The sequence below is a fragment of the Phacochoerus africanus genome, chromosome 10 (assembly GCF_016906955.1).
Source record: "Phacochoerus africanus isolate WHEZ1 chromosome 10, ROS_Pafr_v1, whole genome shotgun sequence".
Classification (NCBI taxonomy): Eukaryota; Metazoa; Chordata; class Mammalia; order Artiodactyla; family Suidae; genus Phacochoerus; species Phacochoerus africanus.
Window position 1 is genome coordinate 37,317,603 of NC_062553.1, and position 17,558 is coordinate 37,335,160.

General features: G+C 38.7%; 1 protein-coding gene across 1 annotated transcript; it reads right to left on the reverse strand.

The window, feature by feature from the left end:
- Positions 1 to 2,637: 2,637 nt before the first annotated feature.
- On the reverse strand, positions 2,638 to 16,362 carry COMMD8 (COMM domain containing 8). Its single transcript, XM_047799018.1, has 5 exons — positions 16,261 to 16,362; positions 14,382 to 14,537; positions 9,367 to 9,519; positions 7,639 to 7,794; positions 2,638 to 6,596 (listed from the first exon to the last, which is right to left on the reverse strand). Exons 1-5 carry the CDS (start codon positions 16,324 to 16,326, stop codon positions 6,576 to 6,578), a joined length of 552 nt encoding a protein of 183 aa, XP_047654974.1. The 5' UTR covers positions 16,327 to 16,362; the 3' UTR covers positions 2,638 to 6,575.
- Positions 16,363 to 17,558: the final 1,196 nt, after the last annotated feature.

Sequence of the window (17,558 nt, forward strand, 5' to 3'; positions counted from 1 at the left end):
CAGTATTATCCAACAATTGGGGGAAAACACCAGCACTTTTCCAGGAGCTTATTTCTATATGACTTTTTCTTTTTAATATTATTTAAGATAACATGCTTTACAAACATTTGAACATATAGAGTGTTTCTATATTAGGACATTAGAAGAAGAAATGAAGTCTCCTTGTATTCAAAAAATGCCTAAAATGGACTTTAATAGCATCCATTTGTGAGGTGCATTCTGTCACATTTCTTTTTAAATTCTCCACTGTAAATATGAATAGTAGAGTCGGCCTATTTGTCAGTCTTTCCTTATTTGAAGACTTGCAACCTCCAAACTCATTCTCTCCCTTCAGAAATGATATGTTGACAATAAAATAATGAACAGATAAAAGGTGTGAAGCTCATTTATCCATTAATTGGTGATTAGTGGAACAGCTTTTCAAGAAGAGCCTAAATTCAGGCCTAGGAATGACTTTAACATCCATCCAGCAAAATACCTGGGAACCTGCACTTTATCAGCAGAACCTTGGCCTGCAGAGCTACCAGGGGTTGGGACACCCTACACTTGGCTACTATTCCCCGACGACTGTGTTATCAAATGGGAGAAACAAATGGCCATCCAGGTTCGTTTAGACTAGGAAGGAACAGGTATATATGTAGTGTGTTTGGGATTTGCTCTAATGATTACAGATAATAAATAAAGAGAGTGTTTGTGTATCTGTGTTGTTACTAGTTATCTGCCAAGGATAAGGAGAAATGAGGACCCCTGGGCACCACTGGGGGGGAATGTAAAATAATGTCACCGCTATGGAAAACGGTATGAAGATTTCTCAAAAAAATTAAAAATAGAACTACCATGTGATTCAGCAATCCCACTTCAAGGTATTTATCCAAAGAATTGGGAACAGGCTCTTGAAGAGATCTTGCACTCCTGCGCTCACTGCAGCATTAGTCAAAAACGGCCGAGAGGTGAAAACAACTTAAATGTCCATTAACAGATGAATAGATAAAGAAAATGTGATATACACATAAATTGGGATATTATTTAGCTTTAACAAGAAAGAAAGAAGGAAGGAAGGAGGGAAGGAGAGAGAGAGAGAGAGAAAAGAAAAGAGCAAGAGAAAGGAAGGAAGAAAAGAAATCCTGAGGACATTTTAAGTGATATATGCTACTTACGGAAGGGCAAAGGCTACATGATTCCACTTACATGAAGTATCTAAAGTAGTCAAATTCCAGAGTTCCCAATGTGGCTCAGCAGTAAAGAACCCAACTAGTATCCACGAAGACAAGGGTTCCATTCCTGGCCTCGATCAGTGGGTTACGGATATGGTGTTGCCATGAGCTGTTGGTGTAGGTCGCAGACACAGCTCAGATCCCACATTGCTGTGGCTGTGGCATAGACCTGCATCCGTAGCTCAGATTTGACCCCTCGCCTAGGAACTTCCATATGCCATGGGTGCAGCTCTAAAAAAAAAAAAAAAAAGTAGTCAAATTCCTGAAGCAGAAAGTAGAACGGTGATTTCCAGGGGCTGTAGGAGGGAGAAATAGGAGTTGCTCTTTGAGGCTAGAGTTTCAGTGATAACAGGATGAGAAAGTTCTAGAGCTCTGCTATATAACAACATACATAGAGTTAACAATTCTGTACTGGACACTTAAACATTCTGTTAAAAGAACAGATTTCACGTTATGGCTTTTCCCACAACTTGAAAGAAAGAAATGCAAAGTGGTACAGCCACTTTGAAAAAGTTGGGCAGGTTCTTACAACATTAAACATAGTTGTGCAATATGATCCAGAATTCACATTCCTAGGTATTACTCATTTAATCTGAACACTTGAATCCACATAAAAACCTGCCTGTGCATGGTTGCGGGAGCTATATTCGTAATTGCCAAAAAAAAAAAAAAAGAAGCAACTTCCCTCAATAGGTGAATATACTGTGGTACATCTATACAATGAGATAGTATTCAGAGAGAAGAGAGAAAGGAGTTATAGAAGCAAAAAAAAAAAAAGTGGAGGAAAATGCACACTGCTGAGTGAAAGCAGCCAGTCTAAAAAGATGACAAACTACATGATCCCAATTATATGACATTCTGGAAAAGGCAAAACTATAAAGTAATTAAGAAAAATGACTGTCTGGGGTTCGGAGGAAGAAGAGTAGAAGTGAATATGTATAAAGCATAGGGGATTTTTAGGATGTTGAACTATTCTGTAGAGTCAACACATGTGCTAGTTCACAACCTCGGGAGTTTCCCAAGTGTAATCTGAAGCCAGTCCAAAGAAAGAGGTGAACCACTCAAGACTGGTAGGTGGCGATCTGAATAAGCAAGGGAACTGACAAGGCTTGTCTTGGGCGGCTGCAAGAAAAACAGACCTCCACAGCAACCCACTCAATCCTGAAAGTTTATATAGAAGCCTTAACTGGACTCCTTCACATAATATTGTTCAGAGAGTCTCAATACCACATTATCATCTCAAGGCAGTATCCTTGGGGCAGCTTCTGGGAGTGGAAAAGACAAATGAAACACACATCCCGAGGACAAGAGAGGGGGCAGGGAACCTCCCACTGCCGGGGTCCAGCTCACAGGTTAACAGGTGGTCAAGTCCTCTTGATGCCCTCCCCCACAAAACATGACACCACGCATTTGTCAAAGCTCAGAACTGTTCAACACGACAACTTTAATGTATGCAAATTTAAATTTAGGAAGTTGGAGGATCCCAGCAAGGAAGACAGACTGTGGCCCAAAAATATCTATTACAAATGTATAAAACAACTTCACCAAGGAAAAATGGGAAAAAAGGTAATGACCCAAATAACTTGGAAATGAGTGGAGTCTGTAAGACTAAAGGCAAAAGGAACTGCAGATAAATCCTTCCTAAAAGACAGTTTTTTGTCCACAGGGGTAGAGATTAACAACTTGGATACTGCTCTATATATAGTTTGGAACTGAACAATTAAGTAAATGGATGGTGGATGGTGGGAGTCAGGATTCTCACTTGCTCAAATGTGGATTTACAAATAAAGGAGGGTAGCAGGTTAGAATGATCCCTCTGGTAATGGATCAGAGTTGGAGTTATCAAGATGAACTCATGAGCAGCGTAACATACACATGATTATATAAAGAAACATTCATAGATATGTGTATATGGACAGGTGAATTTACATGCACATATTTCTTTGTTCTGTCAGCTCAGGGGGTCCAAAAGAAACAACAGCCCCATAGCAGTTAGCACGCCTAGTTTGATTTCTAATATCATTCTTCAATAAATTGAACCAGGGCTTCTTGGAGAAATGCTTTATTCTAGGACTGAGCAAGAAATAGATAAGGTTAGCCTAGTGCATCTTGCATTGCCAGAAAGCTGAGGAGGTCATATAAAATAAATAAAAGCCACTTCCACTGACGGGGTTGTCTTCAAGAGCTCCAAATGGCCAAAGCTGGAAAAAATTTGAGTAATAAGTGCCCTATTGTATAAAATACAATAACCCAAAGTATAACATAAGTATCTATGGAGTCCATACTCTATATGTAAATGGTAAACAAATTAATAAATAGGAGAGGAGACAAATCTATGCAGAAGAATTCTAAAAGATTTAGCCTAATTCCTTAAGTTTGGGCTACACGTAGCGACTGCCTTCCAAAGAAGACAGTGTGGAAGGAGGAGAAATAAAAACTTTACAGTGAAAAAAAACCTGAAACACTACCTCAGCCAAGTGATCAAAGTCAATGTCAAATCAGAAATCTTGGTAACAGTATGCATCCTTGATATGATGTGATGTAAATGGCACTTCACCTCTGTGATCTTGCTCCCCAAAACCCATAAGCCCAGTGCACATGCAAGAAAAGCATTAAATGCCAACAGAGAAACACCCTATAAAATATCTCCCCCACATTCCTCAAATTGTCCAGGTCATCGAAAACAAGGAAAGTATAAGAAATTTTCACAGCAAGAGAAGCCTAAAAAGACATGACAGCTAAATATAAAACGGGATCTTGGAATAGAAAAAGGACGTTGGGCAGAAACTCAGGAAATGTGAATAAACTATGGAATTTAGTTAATAATAATGTATTGATATTTAATTCATCAATTATAACAGAATTTTTATAACAAAAATTATACTAATATGATAAAATAGTGGAAACTAGATGTAGGGTATATGAGATCTCTTTGTACTATCTGCTTGATTTTTCTGTATATCTAAAACTGTCTTAAAATTTTTTTTAAAGAAAAAAAACGTAAGTCATAGATTGGGAGATAATACTTAAACACTTTCAAGGAACATATGTGATCAAGACTTGTATCCAGGCTATACAGAGAATTCCCAAAACTGAAAAAAATAAGAAAACAATCCAATTTAAAAATGGGCAACAGATCTGAACAGGCACTTCACCAAAGATACACAAATGGCAAATAAGCACATGAAAAGATGCTTAACATCATTAGTCATTAGGGAAATGAATATTATTAAAAACCACAATGAGATACCGCTATACACCTGTTAGAATAGCTGAAATTAAAAAGACTGACCGCACCAAGTGTTAGCAAGGAGGTAGAGGCGGACTCTCATAGACTGTGGTATAGAACATAAAATAGTAAATTCACTTTGGAAAACAGTTTGGCAATTTCTTAAAAAGATAAACACACACCTACCATATGATCCAACCATTCACTCCACAGTATTTACTTCCAAAAGAAAGTATGTGTTCATACGAAGACATATACAAGAATGTTCTGTGCACTGTAACAGCCAAAAATTTTAAATAACCAAAACATCCATTAACAGATGAACAGATAAATGACGGTAGAATTCTACAACAGAGTATTTCTCAACAAAAAGGAATGAACTACTGATATATGGATGGACTCTAATGATGAAAGAAGCCAGATCACACACACACACAAAGACATAGCGTATGATTCCATTTCTATTAAACTCTCAAAAATGTGAACACCATTGATAGCAGCAAGAAGCAGATCAGTGGTTGTTGGGGCACAGGGTGCAGGAGCAGAGACTACGAAAGGCAGAAAGACACTTTCAGTGGTTCAATGGTTGGCTGTTCACCACTGCCACTGAGGTGATACTTTCGTGGGTGTGTATATGTCAAAACTGATCAGACTGCCCACTTAAATACGTGCAGTTTACAGTATGTCAGATTTTAATAACACATTTAAACATACTAATGTAGTGAGAGAAGGACTAAGTACAGAACTTTTTTCCCCTTCTCAAAGGAAGGACCACATAGAGGGTTGAAATGCAGAAAGACCTTAGATCAGTATGATTAAAAGTGCTTGCCCACAAACCGTTACTGGCCCACAATGACACAAGGAACTTGCACAAGAAGGTAAAATCAACTCCTTCCCTAAGCACACTGGTTAGTTCAGCTGATTTTTTTTTCTTTCATAGCCAATATTTCTCAATGAAGAAAGCAGGATGTTGATGAACCTCCTGGCACAAGCGCCTCACCTGACCACAGAGCTGTAACAACAGTTCACAGAGTGGCATTAATCTACTGACACATTTTGAGCAGTACCGGCTAGATGGTGCTCACGTTTATTAATCTCGCTAAAGCCTATCTTCGTCTGTAAGATGAGAATAATAATTGCTCTGGACACCTTGAATAATAGTCTGATGCTCTAATGATGTATAAGGCTTGCAAACAGCAGGTACCAGTGATGTGTTATTGTGTTATGGAGGAAGTCATCTGAAATAAAGCAATAGATAAAAATGAAATATTTGTTCAGTATGCTTGTTTTTAAAGGTAACTGAGATGAAAAAATGGTTTGTTTTCCAATGGAGTTGTTAACATCCAAAACTTCATTAAGATTTTATAACAAATTAAGAGTTTATTGCAAATATGGACCTATATAGAGTCTTAGCTGATATTTGAACAGCAATATATACACTATTCAATGACATGTATTCATTTTATCAGAGCAAACTTTCCTGATCACAGACATAGAGAAGTAATAGTGTTATTTTTATCTATGTTCTAATGTAAGAGTTTAGTTTCTAGAATTCAAATCTCAAAATTCTTCACACAGATTTTTTTCTTATTCACATCTGAAGAGCCTCTCTAAGAAATTTTACATTTTCCAACCTTTCCTTTGAACTATGAAAGACATGGAATCTCCTGAGTACAGATGCAGCTTATACATTCTTTAAAAGTTATTTTTTTTAAATATCACAAATTACCAATATATATCCATAACAAACATCCTTGCCATCCACACAGTTAAGCATTATCCAAATATATTTGTGCTTGTATGTTTACATTACTTTAGAGCCTTTTTCAGTTTTCAATAAAACTCTATATCTATAAAGAGCTCTCAAATATTTAATAATTGAAGCAAAACAGTCACTATGAAAATATAAACTATTAAAGCCTTTCCATCTTTCATGTTTTTACGCATTTCTTGTCAACCATATGATTTTCTGTTCTTTAGGGAAGCTGATAAATTGTCTTTGTAACCTCAACACTGCTGCTTTCTCAGCTTGCCAGAATAGTACAGTGCAGGTTTTCTGAACACATGATATTCATTCTGCCACATCACTTGTAGCAGTGGAATGTGATGATGCTGGTATTCGTCATTTCCAGTTATTTCAACTGCAGAACCACCTTAAAACACACAAAAGTGGGGGAAGTCAGTTTATACCAGAATGATGCCAGTATCTGCTGAATGAGATGAAGAAGACAACTCTGAAGAAGAGCCTGGAGAACTGACATTAAGTGCAAGGCACAGAGGGCACCGGTCTGCCAGGATCCATGGCTCAAGATTCATTTAACACTCACACCAGGCACTGCCACACACCCTTTTCAGACATGTAGCCCAATCCTAAGGCAGGGTACCAGCTTGTTACTGGGCATGTGGACCAGTCATCAAGGCATCATGATGGCCAAGTAACTTCAGAGCGTGAAGGGAAGATGAAGTACACCAGGGTTTCAAAGAGATCGAGCCAAGAAGATTGGATTGGTGGCAAGAGAGGTTGGTAAGAATAAGTGAGTTTAACCCTTGAAACCCAATCACTGGAGAGAACACTCAGCAACAGGGAAAGCAACATACACAACAGTTATGTTTACATCCCACAAAGCAGCAGCTTCTACCGTTTAAATATTATTTTTCTCATTAAACACTCAGAATGATCACCATTATTTAGCCATTCCTTGGTAAATGTAAAGCTTTTATCCCTTCATGAGTTCTATTCTGTCTTAACCTGATTTCATTATAATAACTACAAGCCATATTTTGTCTCCTGTACTTAAAGCAATTTCCTATTTGCCCAGTTAAATAAGCCAATCTTTTCTTCAAGATCATAATTATTTTTAATCATGAAATCTATTCAGAATCAATTATTTACACAGCCCCAAGTGAAAATTTTTATTTTTTTATCATTAATGAGCACTGGAGCAAAACAAATCTAGCTGTTATTCTTTCAAAACTAATTACTTGATAAATTATGTTCTATTAATGTAAATTAAAATTTATAATATCTAAAACTAGAGAGGCAGAACATAACAAAGTATTTTCTGTGCTTGACATAAAATATGAAGAACAAAAGAAATACTAAACATGAACAATTAGTTTTCCTTCTATTGCTCTAATGGTATCACAATCAAAACTTAAATATTTTGAACCATTCAACAAAATTAAAACACATACCTTATTAGCTGCTTCTAAGGAATTTATTAAATTCTGCAGCTCTTCTTTACTCATCTCAACAGAATAAGGTTTGACTTCACCATTTTCTTTCACATCTAGATGAAGGTTTAAAAGTGGCATTTGTAATGTAGCAATCTTGTCACTTGAAAGTGCAAGCTGTTTAAAATGAGGGAAATGGTAATTAGTAAGTTGTTTTAAAAAGTAATATATTAAATATACATCAGCACTTATGAACAACACACTAAAAAAAAAAAAAAAGAGTACTCCTTTTTGCTATGAAGTCCAGGGAAATGTGAAAGAAATACAAGAAATTAAACCATGCCAACTCAGCACATACTTGAGGAACAGAAAAAGAAGAAGAGTGAATAAAAGAGAAGTAGGTTAGAGAGAAAAGACAACCAGTCAGCATTCTCTGGTAGGTACAGAAATCTAGAGTAGAGTTGTGGCTTGGAAGTACCCAATGATCCAATGCATCAAGAAAGATGGAGAATTCTTAAAGAAGTGTAAAGATACCAAGAGGATGAAAGTCCAGATACAACAATAGAAAAACACAGGTAAACTTCAGAAATTAAGACCCTTAAATCATGAGCAGCTAACCATCAACTAAACTATTGATCAATGTTGTCAGGATACTGTCTTCGATTAGAGACACTCAACAAAAACATCTGATGCTTTGACCTCTTCTACTTTCTGCCTAAAGAGGAGAGAGAAGGACCAGATGTTTATAACACTAACAGTTTCTGCACCAATCAACCACAGCTTCATGGGCAGATGGCAAGGAGAAACTCAACTTTCCTGCAATCTGAGCCAGGACACTCTACAATAACTGGATTTTGCGTGCTGCCACTTGAAAATTTTACTTGGACAATGATAAGGACTCCTTCCCTAACAAAAAACCTGAAGCGACACCCCTGTGGCACGTACATTACAGAATCAAACAAAACCCCACGCATCTCCTTCATTTTTTCTCCAAAACCCAGGACTCACAGTATCTGCAATTTCTAAGTATCACCTTCAGGTTGTCCACATCATGAATAATTCTCCTCAATAGTTCCAATAAGTGGTTTCTCAGCCTATGCTTGAATACCAACAATGTGGAGGAGTGTTCTATCTCGAAAAGAGGTGAAAATAATTGCCGGATACTCATAGCAGTTGAATAATTATTCCCTAGCTTGAATCAAACCCATCTTGTTACAAATCATATGTTAGCTTTTGTCCTACCCTCCAAAGTCACAAAGCATAAATATATACATATATTCCTTCATCCATATGGCTTTTAGTCCTTTAGTAACTTACTTATTATCCGTGTAATGTTATCATATATGGTTTGGATATCTGTAGTACACTTAGTGAAGCCCAAGTTAACACAAAAGATGTAATTTTAATTATCTCCAATACTTTTTTAGTAAAATGTATTCTCAAAAATAACAGAAATCGGAGTTCCTGTCATGGCTCAGCAGAAACAAATCTGACTAGCATCCATGAGGATGCAGGTTCGATCCCCGGCTTTGCTCAGTGGGCTAAGGACCATGCATTGCACTGTGGCCATAGTATAGGCCAACGGCTATAGCTCCAATTTGATCCCTAGCCTGGGAACCTCCATATGCTGTGGGAGTGGCCATAAAAGGGCAAATAAATAAATAACAGACATTTTAGATTTATATTATAAAAACAAATCTATTCAACAAATGAAAAAAAGCAAATACTCATAAATAAGCATCTTCTTACCTTTAACTGCCAATCAAAATCCTGTAGCTGTGCTGAGGAAATACCAACTATTTCTTCTAACAGAGCCTGCTTGATTTCATCTTTTCTACTTTTTAAGCATTTCATGATCGCTTCTTGATGAGATGAATTCAACTGATTCAACTGCTGAGATATCTGTGAAAATAAAAATGGTTAGAATATATGTAAAAAGGGCTTTCTGTTCAAGACGTAAATATTTACACTCTCCTTTCACATACCCCTTAAGATGAGAGTAAATGATAAAAATAGAATACTTCTGTAACTATAAAAAGAATAAAATGAAATGCAAAACCAGTAAATGAGATTTTAACAAATTTTTGCAAAACAGAAAGTAGAGGAAAAGGGCTGACTGATGAAGCAGTGTAAGAGTGAATACACTTGGAAACCACTAAAGCTGGTATAGTTAGTTATATTACTGTATCAGACAACATAGTCTTTAAGCCAGTAAGAATTATAAAAAACAGAACAGGACGGCAAATGGGTTGTTCGACAGAACTGTATAACAATCATAAATTTGTGTGCACCTAATAATATAGCTTCAAAATATATACTCTATAAAACAGCAAAACTTGGCAGAAAAAAAGAGAAATGGGTAAGTCAACTTTCATAATTAAGAGACAATACCACACCCCTCAGTAACTGATAGAAACCAAAAAAAAAAAAAAAATGATTAAAGACATAGAATTGAAAAACACTTTCTTTTTTTTTTTTTTCTTTTTTGCTATTTCTTGGGCCGCTGCCGCGGCATATGGAGGTTCCCAGGCTAGGGGTCTAATCGGAGCTGTAGCTGCCAGCCTATGCCAGAGCCACAGCAACACAGAATCCGAGCCGCATCTGCGACCTACACCACAGCTCACGGCAACACCGGATCCTTAACCCACTGAGCAAGGGCAGGGACCGAACCCGAAACCTCATGGTTCCTAGTTGGATTCGTTAACCACTGTGCCACGATAGGAACTCCGAAAAACACTTTCTACTTAACCTAATCTACATGCAACAGCTGTAGAATACATACTACCATCAAATGTATATGGAACGTTCATGAAAAGGAACCGTATGTTAAGCCATGTAGCAAATCACAACAGATTTCAAAGGAATGGAATCCTACTATACGTATTTTGGGGCCACTGTGTAAATAAATCATAACTGAAAACAAAAAAAATCCCAAGAATTTCAAAATTAAGCAACATGCTAACACAGTAGTAAGTGACAAAAGAATAAAATTGATTTCACATAAAATCTTCCAGAGAAAAGGAAAACTTCCTAATTCACTCCAGGAGAATGGAAAAATACATAGATATACAAGTGGATCTCTATCATTCAAATATAGATGGAAAAAAACCCTAAATAAGATACTGGCAAAACATATCAAAAGATACATAAACAGATAATATATCATGACTAAGTGGGGTTTATTTTTGCAGTGCAAGGTTAGCTTTACATTTAAAAAATCAGTGTAAGGCATGGAGTTCCAATTGTGGCTCAGGGGTAACAAACTCAACTAGTATCCATGAGAACACAAGTTCAATCCCTGGCCTCGACCAGTGGGCTAAGGATCCGGCATTGCTGTAAGCTGTGGTGTTGCTGTGAGCTATGGTGTAGGTTACAGATGTGGCTCAGATCCTGCATTACTGTGGCTGTGGTGTAGCCAGCAGCTATAGCTCTGATTCGACCCCTAGCCTGAGAACTTCCATATGTCTGGATATGGCCCTAAAAAGACAACAAGCAAAACACCTAGGTGAGGCATCACATTAACAAAATAAAGGTGAAAAATAATAAATTCAGGAAAAAAGTGTTTCATAAAATTCAGTATCTATTAATGATAAAAATTCTCAGCAAAGTAAGAATTGTAGGAAGCTTCTTTAGTCTGATCATGAATAGCAGCTATAAAATCATACAGCTAACATACTAAATGGTGAAAGAGTAAACACATACATTTTCCCTAAGATTAGGAACAAGGCATGGCTTTCCCCCGACCCCCAACACTATCCTAAATATGTTAGCCAGTGCAATAAAAAAGTAAATAAATAAATAAAGGTAGTAAAACTGAAAAAAAAAAAAAGACTGCATACAAAAAAATTCAAAAACCATTAGATACAGTAAATAAACTTAAAATTTTTGTTGGGTACAAAGTATATAAAAATCAACTTTGTTCCTACATACTAGCAAAGAACAAAATTTTAAAATATCAGAAATACGTTACTTAAAAATAAATCCAATAAAATAATTGAAAAATACAAAATGTTAGAAAGAAATTGACGCTAATCTAAATAGGTTTTACCATGTTCATAGATCAGAGGGCTCAATACTGTTATAATGTCAATCCCACCCCCCCCAAATGATCCAGGGATTCATTGCTATGGGCCATGAATTGTGTTCCCTCAATATTCATGTTAAAACACTACCCCCTAAGCTGATACCTGGAAATGGGGCCTTAGAGAGGTAATTAGATTTAGATAAGGTCATGATAAGAAACACCAGAGTTTGCTCTCTGTCTCCACCCCTCACCCACAACAGCCATATGAGGTCAGGGGGAGAGGGCAACCATCCACAGCAGGGAAAAAAGCCCTCACCAGGGGCCAGAATCAGCCAGTGACTTAATTTTAGACTCCCAGTCTCTAGAACCATGAGAAATTAACTCTTCTTATTTAAGCTATCCACCCTCAGGTTTTTGTCATGGCAGCCCAAGCTAAATTCCCTATCAAAATTTCAGCAGGTTTTTTTTTGGTTAAAATTGACAAGCTGATTTTTATATACACCTGGAAATCAAGATGATCTAGAATAATCAAGGCAATCTCAAAGAAACATAAAGTTGAAGGTCTTCTACCAGATATCAAAACTTAATGTAGCTTTAATTCTACAGTAATAAAGACACTGCCGTATGGGCAAATACGATGGAGCAGAATAAGAGCCCAGAGGAGTTCCTGTCGTGGCGAAGTGGTTAACGAATCTGACTGGGAACCATGAGGTTGAAGGTTCGGTCCCTGGCCTTGCTCAGTGGGTTAAGGATCCCTACTTGCTGTGGCTCTGGTGTAGGTCTGCAGCTACAGCTCCGATTCGACCCCTAGCCTGGGAACCTCCATATGCCACGGGAGCAGCCCTAGAAAAGGCAAAAAGACAAAAAAAAAAAAAGAGCCCAGATATAGCCTCATACAGATATTGTCACCTGATTTCCAGAAGGACTGCACAGCAATTCTATGCAGCAAGGATGGTCACTTCAATAAATATTACTAGGTCAAGAAAACATCATATGGAAAAATCTGAACATGATCTCTATATGCAAATACTCATTCAAAATGCATCGGTGACAAATGTAAAAGCTAAAACACTCAAGCTTCTATAAGAAAATGTATAAAAACAGCTTCATGACTCTGCAGCACAAATGTTTCTTTTTTTTTGTCTTTTTTTTTGGTTGTTGTTGTTGTTGTTGCTGTTGCTGTTGCTATTTCTTGGGCCGCTCCCGCGGCATATGGAGGTTCCCAGGCTAGGGGTTGAATCGGAGCTGTAGCCACCGGCCTACGCCAGAGCCACAGCAACTCGGGATCCGAGCCGCGTCTGCAACCCACACCATAGCTCACGGCGACGCCGGATCGTTAACCCACTGAGCAAGGGCAGGGACCGAACCCGCAACCTCATGGTTCCTAGTCGGATTCGTTAACCACTGCGCCACAAATGTTTCTTAACACAGCATTAATATCACTAACCATCAAAAGAAATATTGACAAATTGGACTTGATTAAAACTCAGAACTTCAGCGTTCCTGTCGTGGTGCAGCAGAAACGAATCCAACTAGGAACCATGAGGTTGTAGGTTCGATCCCAGGCCTCGCTCAGTGGTTTAAGGATCTGGCATTGCTGTGAGCTATGGTGTAGGCTGCATACGAGACTCAGATCTGGCGTTGCTGGGCTCTGGCATAGGCCGCGGGCAACAGCTCCAATTAGATCCCTAGCCTGGGAACCTCCATATGCCACGGGTGCGGCCCTCAAAAGACGAAAAATAAATAAAATCCAGAACTTCTATACATAAGACACCGCTAAGGGACTGAAAAGGCAAGCAATACAATAGAAGACACATAAAGTACAAATATCCAAGAACTCATATTCAGAATATCACCCAAGTCAAAATGACAAACATACTCACTCCATTTTTCCCCAAGTGGACAACCTACACAAACATGCCCAAATAATGTGGCAAAGGTACAAAAGCAATTCAATGGAAGGATACCCTTCAAGTTCACTTGAAGATGTCTATCCTAGAAAAGCTTGCCCATATGTGTATGCGTACAAGAAGACAAACACAAAATGTTTCTAGCAGCACTATTCATCACAATAAAAGGCAATGATCCAACATTCATCAGTAGGGGAACAGAAAAATAAGTTCCACTAATTTCTATCATCAAATACTAAGAGGGATTAAAACATATAAAGAAGATCTACATTTTTCAACATTAATGAATCTAAAACACAATGTTGCAGAAAAATTACAAATGGATGCATATGTTACCATTTACAAGTTACACATTTAAACAGCTCAAATAATTGCATACATATCGCTTAAAGATGCAAACATTCATACAATATAGAATACAAAACATGCACACAATTCACAAGTGGTAATCTCTAGTGGGAGGGTGATATTTATCTGTAATGCCTTCTTTCTAAAACACACACACGAACCTGAAATACATAAAGTAAAATGTTAACAACTGTTCAATTGCGGTAATTGGAATATAGATGTCATTTGCATAACGTTTGGTTTTCTTCTATGATTCAAATGCTTCACGACTTAAAAAATACAATCAAAACCCAAACTACAAAAACCCAGAACTTTCAGATTTTCCACTTCCTCACAATTATGACGTTTTCTATCAGACATTTACTGATGATGGCCCTTGTACTCCATAGTGCCCTAAAGACCAACTTCATCAAAAAAAAAAATCTAAACACAAATTATTTATTTATTTTATCATAAGACATAGAAACTCAGAGTGCAGTTACCTCTTCATCAGTTAAATTTTTACCAACTACAGCTTTGAAAAATTCAGTAATGTCTTCTAGAACATGCATCCATTCTGTTGAATCCCAAACACTCTGATAATCCTTGTAGAGTGGATAAGTTCGACCACAAAAGCCATCAATTATTTTGTGAAGAAGCTACAGAGAGAAAAAAGGAGATTAATTAATTATAAGTAAAATCATGGGAAGCTCCCTGGTGGCCTAGTGGTTACGACTCAAGAGCTTTCACCACTGCAGCCCATATCCAACCCCTGGACTGGGAACTGAGATCCTGCTTCAAGCTACTGCACAGAGTAGTTTTTCACTTTTATTTTTTTTTTGGCTAACATCATTTTATTAAAAGTTAGTGAGTTCCTGTTGTGGCTCAGCTGGTTACGAACCCGACTAGTATCCATGAGAATGTGGATTTGATCCCTGGCCTTGATCAATGGGTTAAGGATCTGGCGTTGCTGTGAGCTGTGGTGTAGGTCGCAGATGGGGCTCAGATCTGGCATTGCTTTGGCTGTGGCATAGGCCAGCGGCTGTAGTTCCAATTCGACCCCTAGCCTGGGAACTTCCATATGTCACAGGTGCAGCCCTAAAAGCAAAAAAAAAAAAAAAAAAAAGTTAGAGCTTCACACACACAAACCAAACCTTCTGTAATTTTGTTGACCTTCAGAAGCTAAAATAATTTTATAGATACACTACTGTTTTTCCAAAATTCCTGAAAATAAAATGGTGAGAATAAAAGTTTCTCCTTAGGATTCCTTAGACATTGTATTTATATCAATAACCAAAAAACCAAAAAACAAGGTGACTCTTAGATCAGAGTCTTTTAAAATGTATATATACAAACCCCTTCTCTCCATTTTCCACAATATCCACACTGACTTCTCCAAAAAAGACCTCAGTGTCTTTCTTTTTCTTTCTTACATTCCTTTCTCTCTACCCTACCTTAACGCCAAATGGAAATCCTAACACATATAACTGAGCATAAGAAGATGGTGGATTGTGGAGCAAAACTGACTAGTCTGAGTCCTATTTCCACTACTTACTACTTTAGTCAAGGTATTTAAACATTCTGTGCCCACTTCTTCATAGTAAAACAAAGACATCATCTACCCCCATAATGCTGTTGTAAGGATTGAATAAGAATATATGTAAAGCACTTGGACAATTCTGGCATTAAACATTGCTTGCCATTGCTATCCTTCTTCTTCTTGTTATCATCACTATTACTAATTACTATTGCTGGTACCATATTTAATGCCTTTTAACATGTATTAACTGAGTATGTGCTATACCAGCACTTGAACCACCCCACTTAAAGTAATTCTCCCAGTTTTTGGTAGCATTTAGCAATATTTTTTTCTGTCGCCCTCAAGGCAGTAGGATAAGCTTCTTTAGGTCATCAAGGTATCCCCAGCGCCCAGCACTGCGCTTGGTGCAGAGGGGAGCGTTCCGGAGGTTTGTATTGAGTGAATGAATGAAACAAATAGGCTGCAAGCTACCGCCTCCAGGCTGTGAACTTTGAAAAACTACGTGGCCACTCCCCCAACCCCCACCCCCGCGGTCTCTGGAGCTCCCGGCTGCGCGAGGAGGTAGACAGACAGTTTCCCAGCCAGGTGCGGGCACCACCGGGCAGTGTCTACGCGCCAAGCCTCCGGAGGGGCGCCTCCAAGCCAGGTCCCCGGAAGTAGTACCCTGAGCCCCTGCCTCCAAGGCTCGCTAGGGTAAGCAGGGGCGGGCCACTCCGAATCAACACCTCTTCCCTCTCCCTTCCCTGGGAAGCCTACGCGAGCCTGCAGCGGCTCGTATCTGCCCCAAAGGCCTGGCCGCCCGGGAGCCGGCCTAGCACAGCCATCCTCTGCACCCTCCTCACCTGCGGGCCCAGCTCCGCAGGCAGCTTCTGGAGCCGCCACAAGGGCGTCCCTTCTTCCGGCTCCATCCCTGCGTGAAACAGAGGCTCGGTCACGTGACAAGCTTCAGAGTTTCCTTTGGGGGCCTGCGCCTGCCCACGTGACTCCCTCGGTTCGGGCGGGGTGGGGGGCGGGCGCGGAGACGCAGGAGCCCTTGTGCGCGTGCGCAGAGATGCTGCCCACGCTTTCTCCGGTAATTAAGGAAAATTCTTTAAACCTGATACGACTTTGCTTAAACACCCTTAGAAATTGCAAGAGAAGCACATTTGGCCCAGTCGATATAGTTCAGCTGGGCGAGCGTTAGACTGAAAGCACGTTTGCAATCTTTCAAAGTAGTGTGCAATTTTGCTGGGAGTTCTGTTGAGCTTTTTCTGCACTCTTTAGAAAACCATCTAAAAGGGGTAGCCACATTTAGGGGTGTGCCAGACTCATTTTCCTGGAGGTTTGGCTTATGTCTATTGCTAGAGTATCCTAATTTGAAAGGCAAATTGAGAGTTTCCATGCGGAGAGTCTTTATATAGATTTCCTAAGAAAATACTAGTTTCATCCCCAATTCCAGGTAACAAAATCAGAGAAGTTCGTAGCGTTGTCAGATGTCCAGTTAAATATGAAATTTCAGATTAGCAACGAATGTGTCTTATAAGTGTGCCCTAAATATTGCATGGAACATACACTAAAAAAGTGTTCATTGAAATTGCTGTTGTGGCACAGTGTAAACGAATCTGACTAGGAACCATAAGGTTGTGAGTTCAGTCCCTGGCCTTGTTCAGTGGGTTAAGGATCAGGCCTTGCAGTGAGCTGTGGTGTAGGTTGCAGACAAAGCTCGGATCTGGTGTTGCTGTGGTGTAAGCTGGCAGCTGTAGCTCCGATTAGATCCCTAGCCTGGGAACCTCCATATGCCACGGATGTGGCCCCAAAAAGGGCAAAAAAAGTATTACTTATTTATCCAAAAGTTTAACTGGGTATCTTCTATTTAATCTGTCAACCCTAAAAGTCCCTAAAAACCTGAGCTAAGTTAAGAGCACAGCCTGAAGTGAAAAAAAATCAGTCAGACTCTAGAGTCACACTCAACGTTGGGCCAAACCTAAAACCCAGCCTTTCTGTGATTTCTTTCGTTATTACAGCTGTTACTTTAATCAAGTTCTGAAGAATTCAGTAATGATAAGACGTTCCCTGACATCCAGAAGTATGTGCAGAAGCATAGTAGGTTGGAGAGAGAAACAGGAATTACAATCCAATATAAACTTAAAAGTAGTGCAAG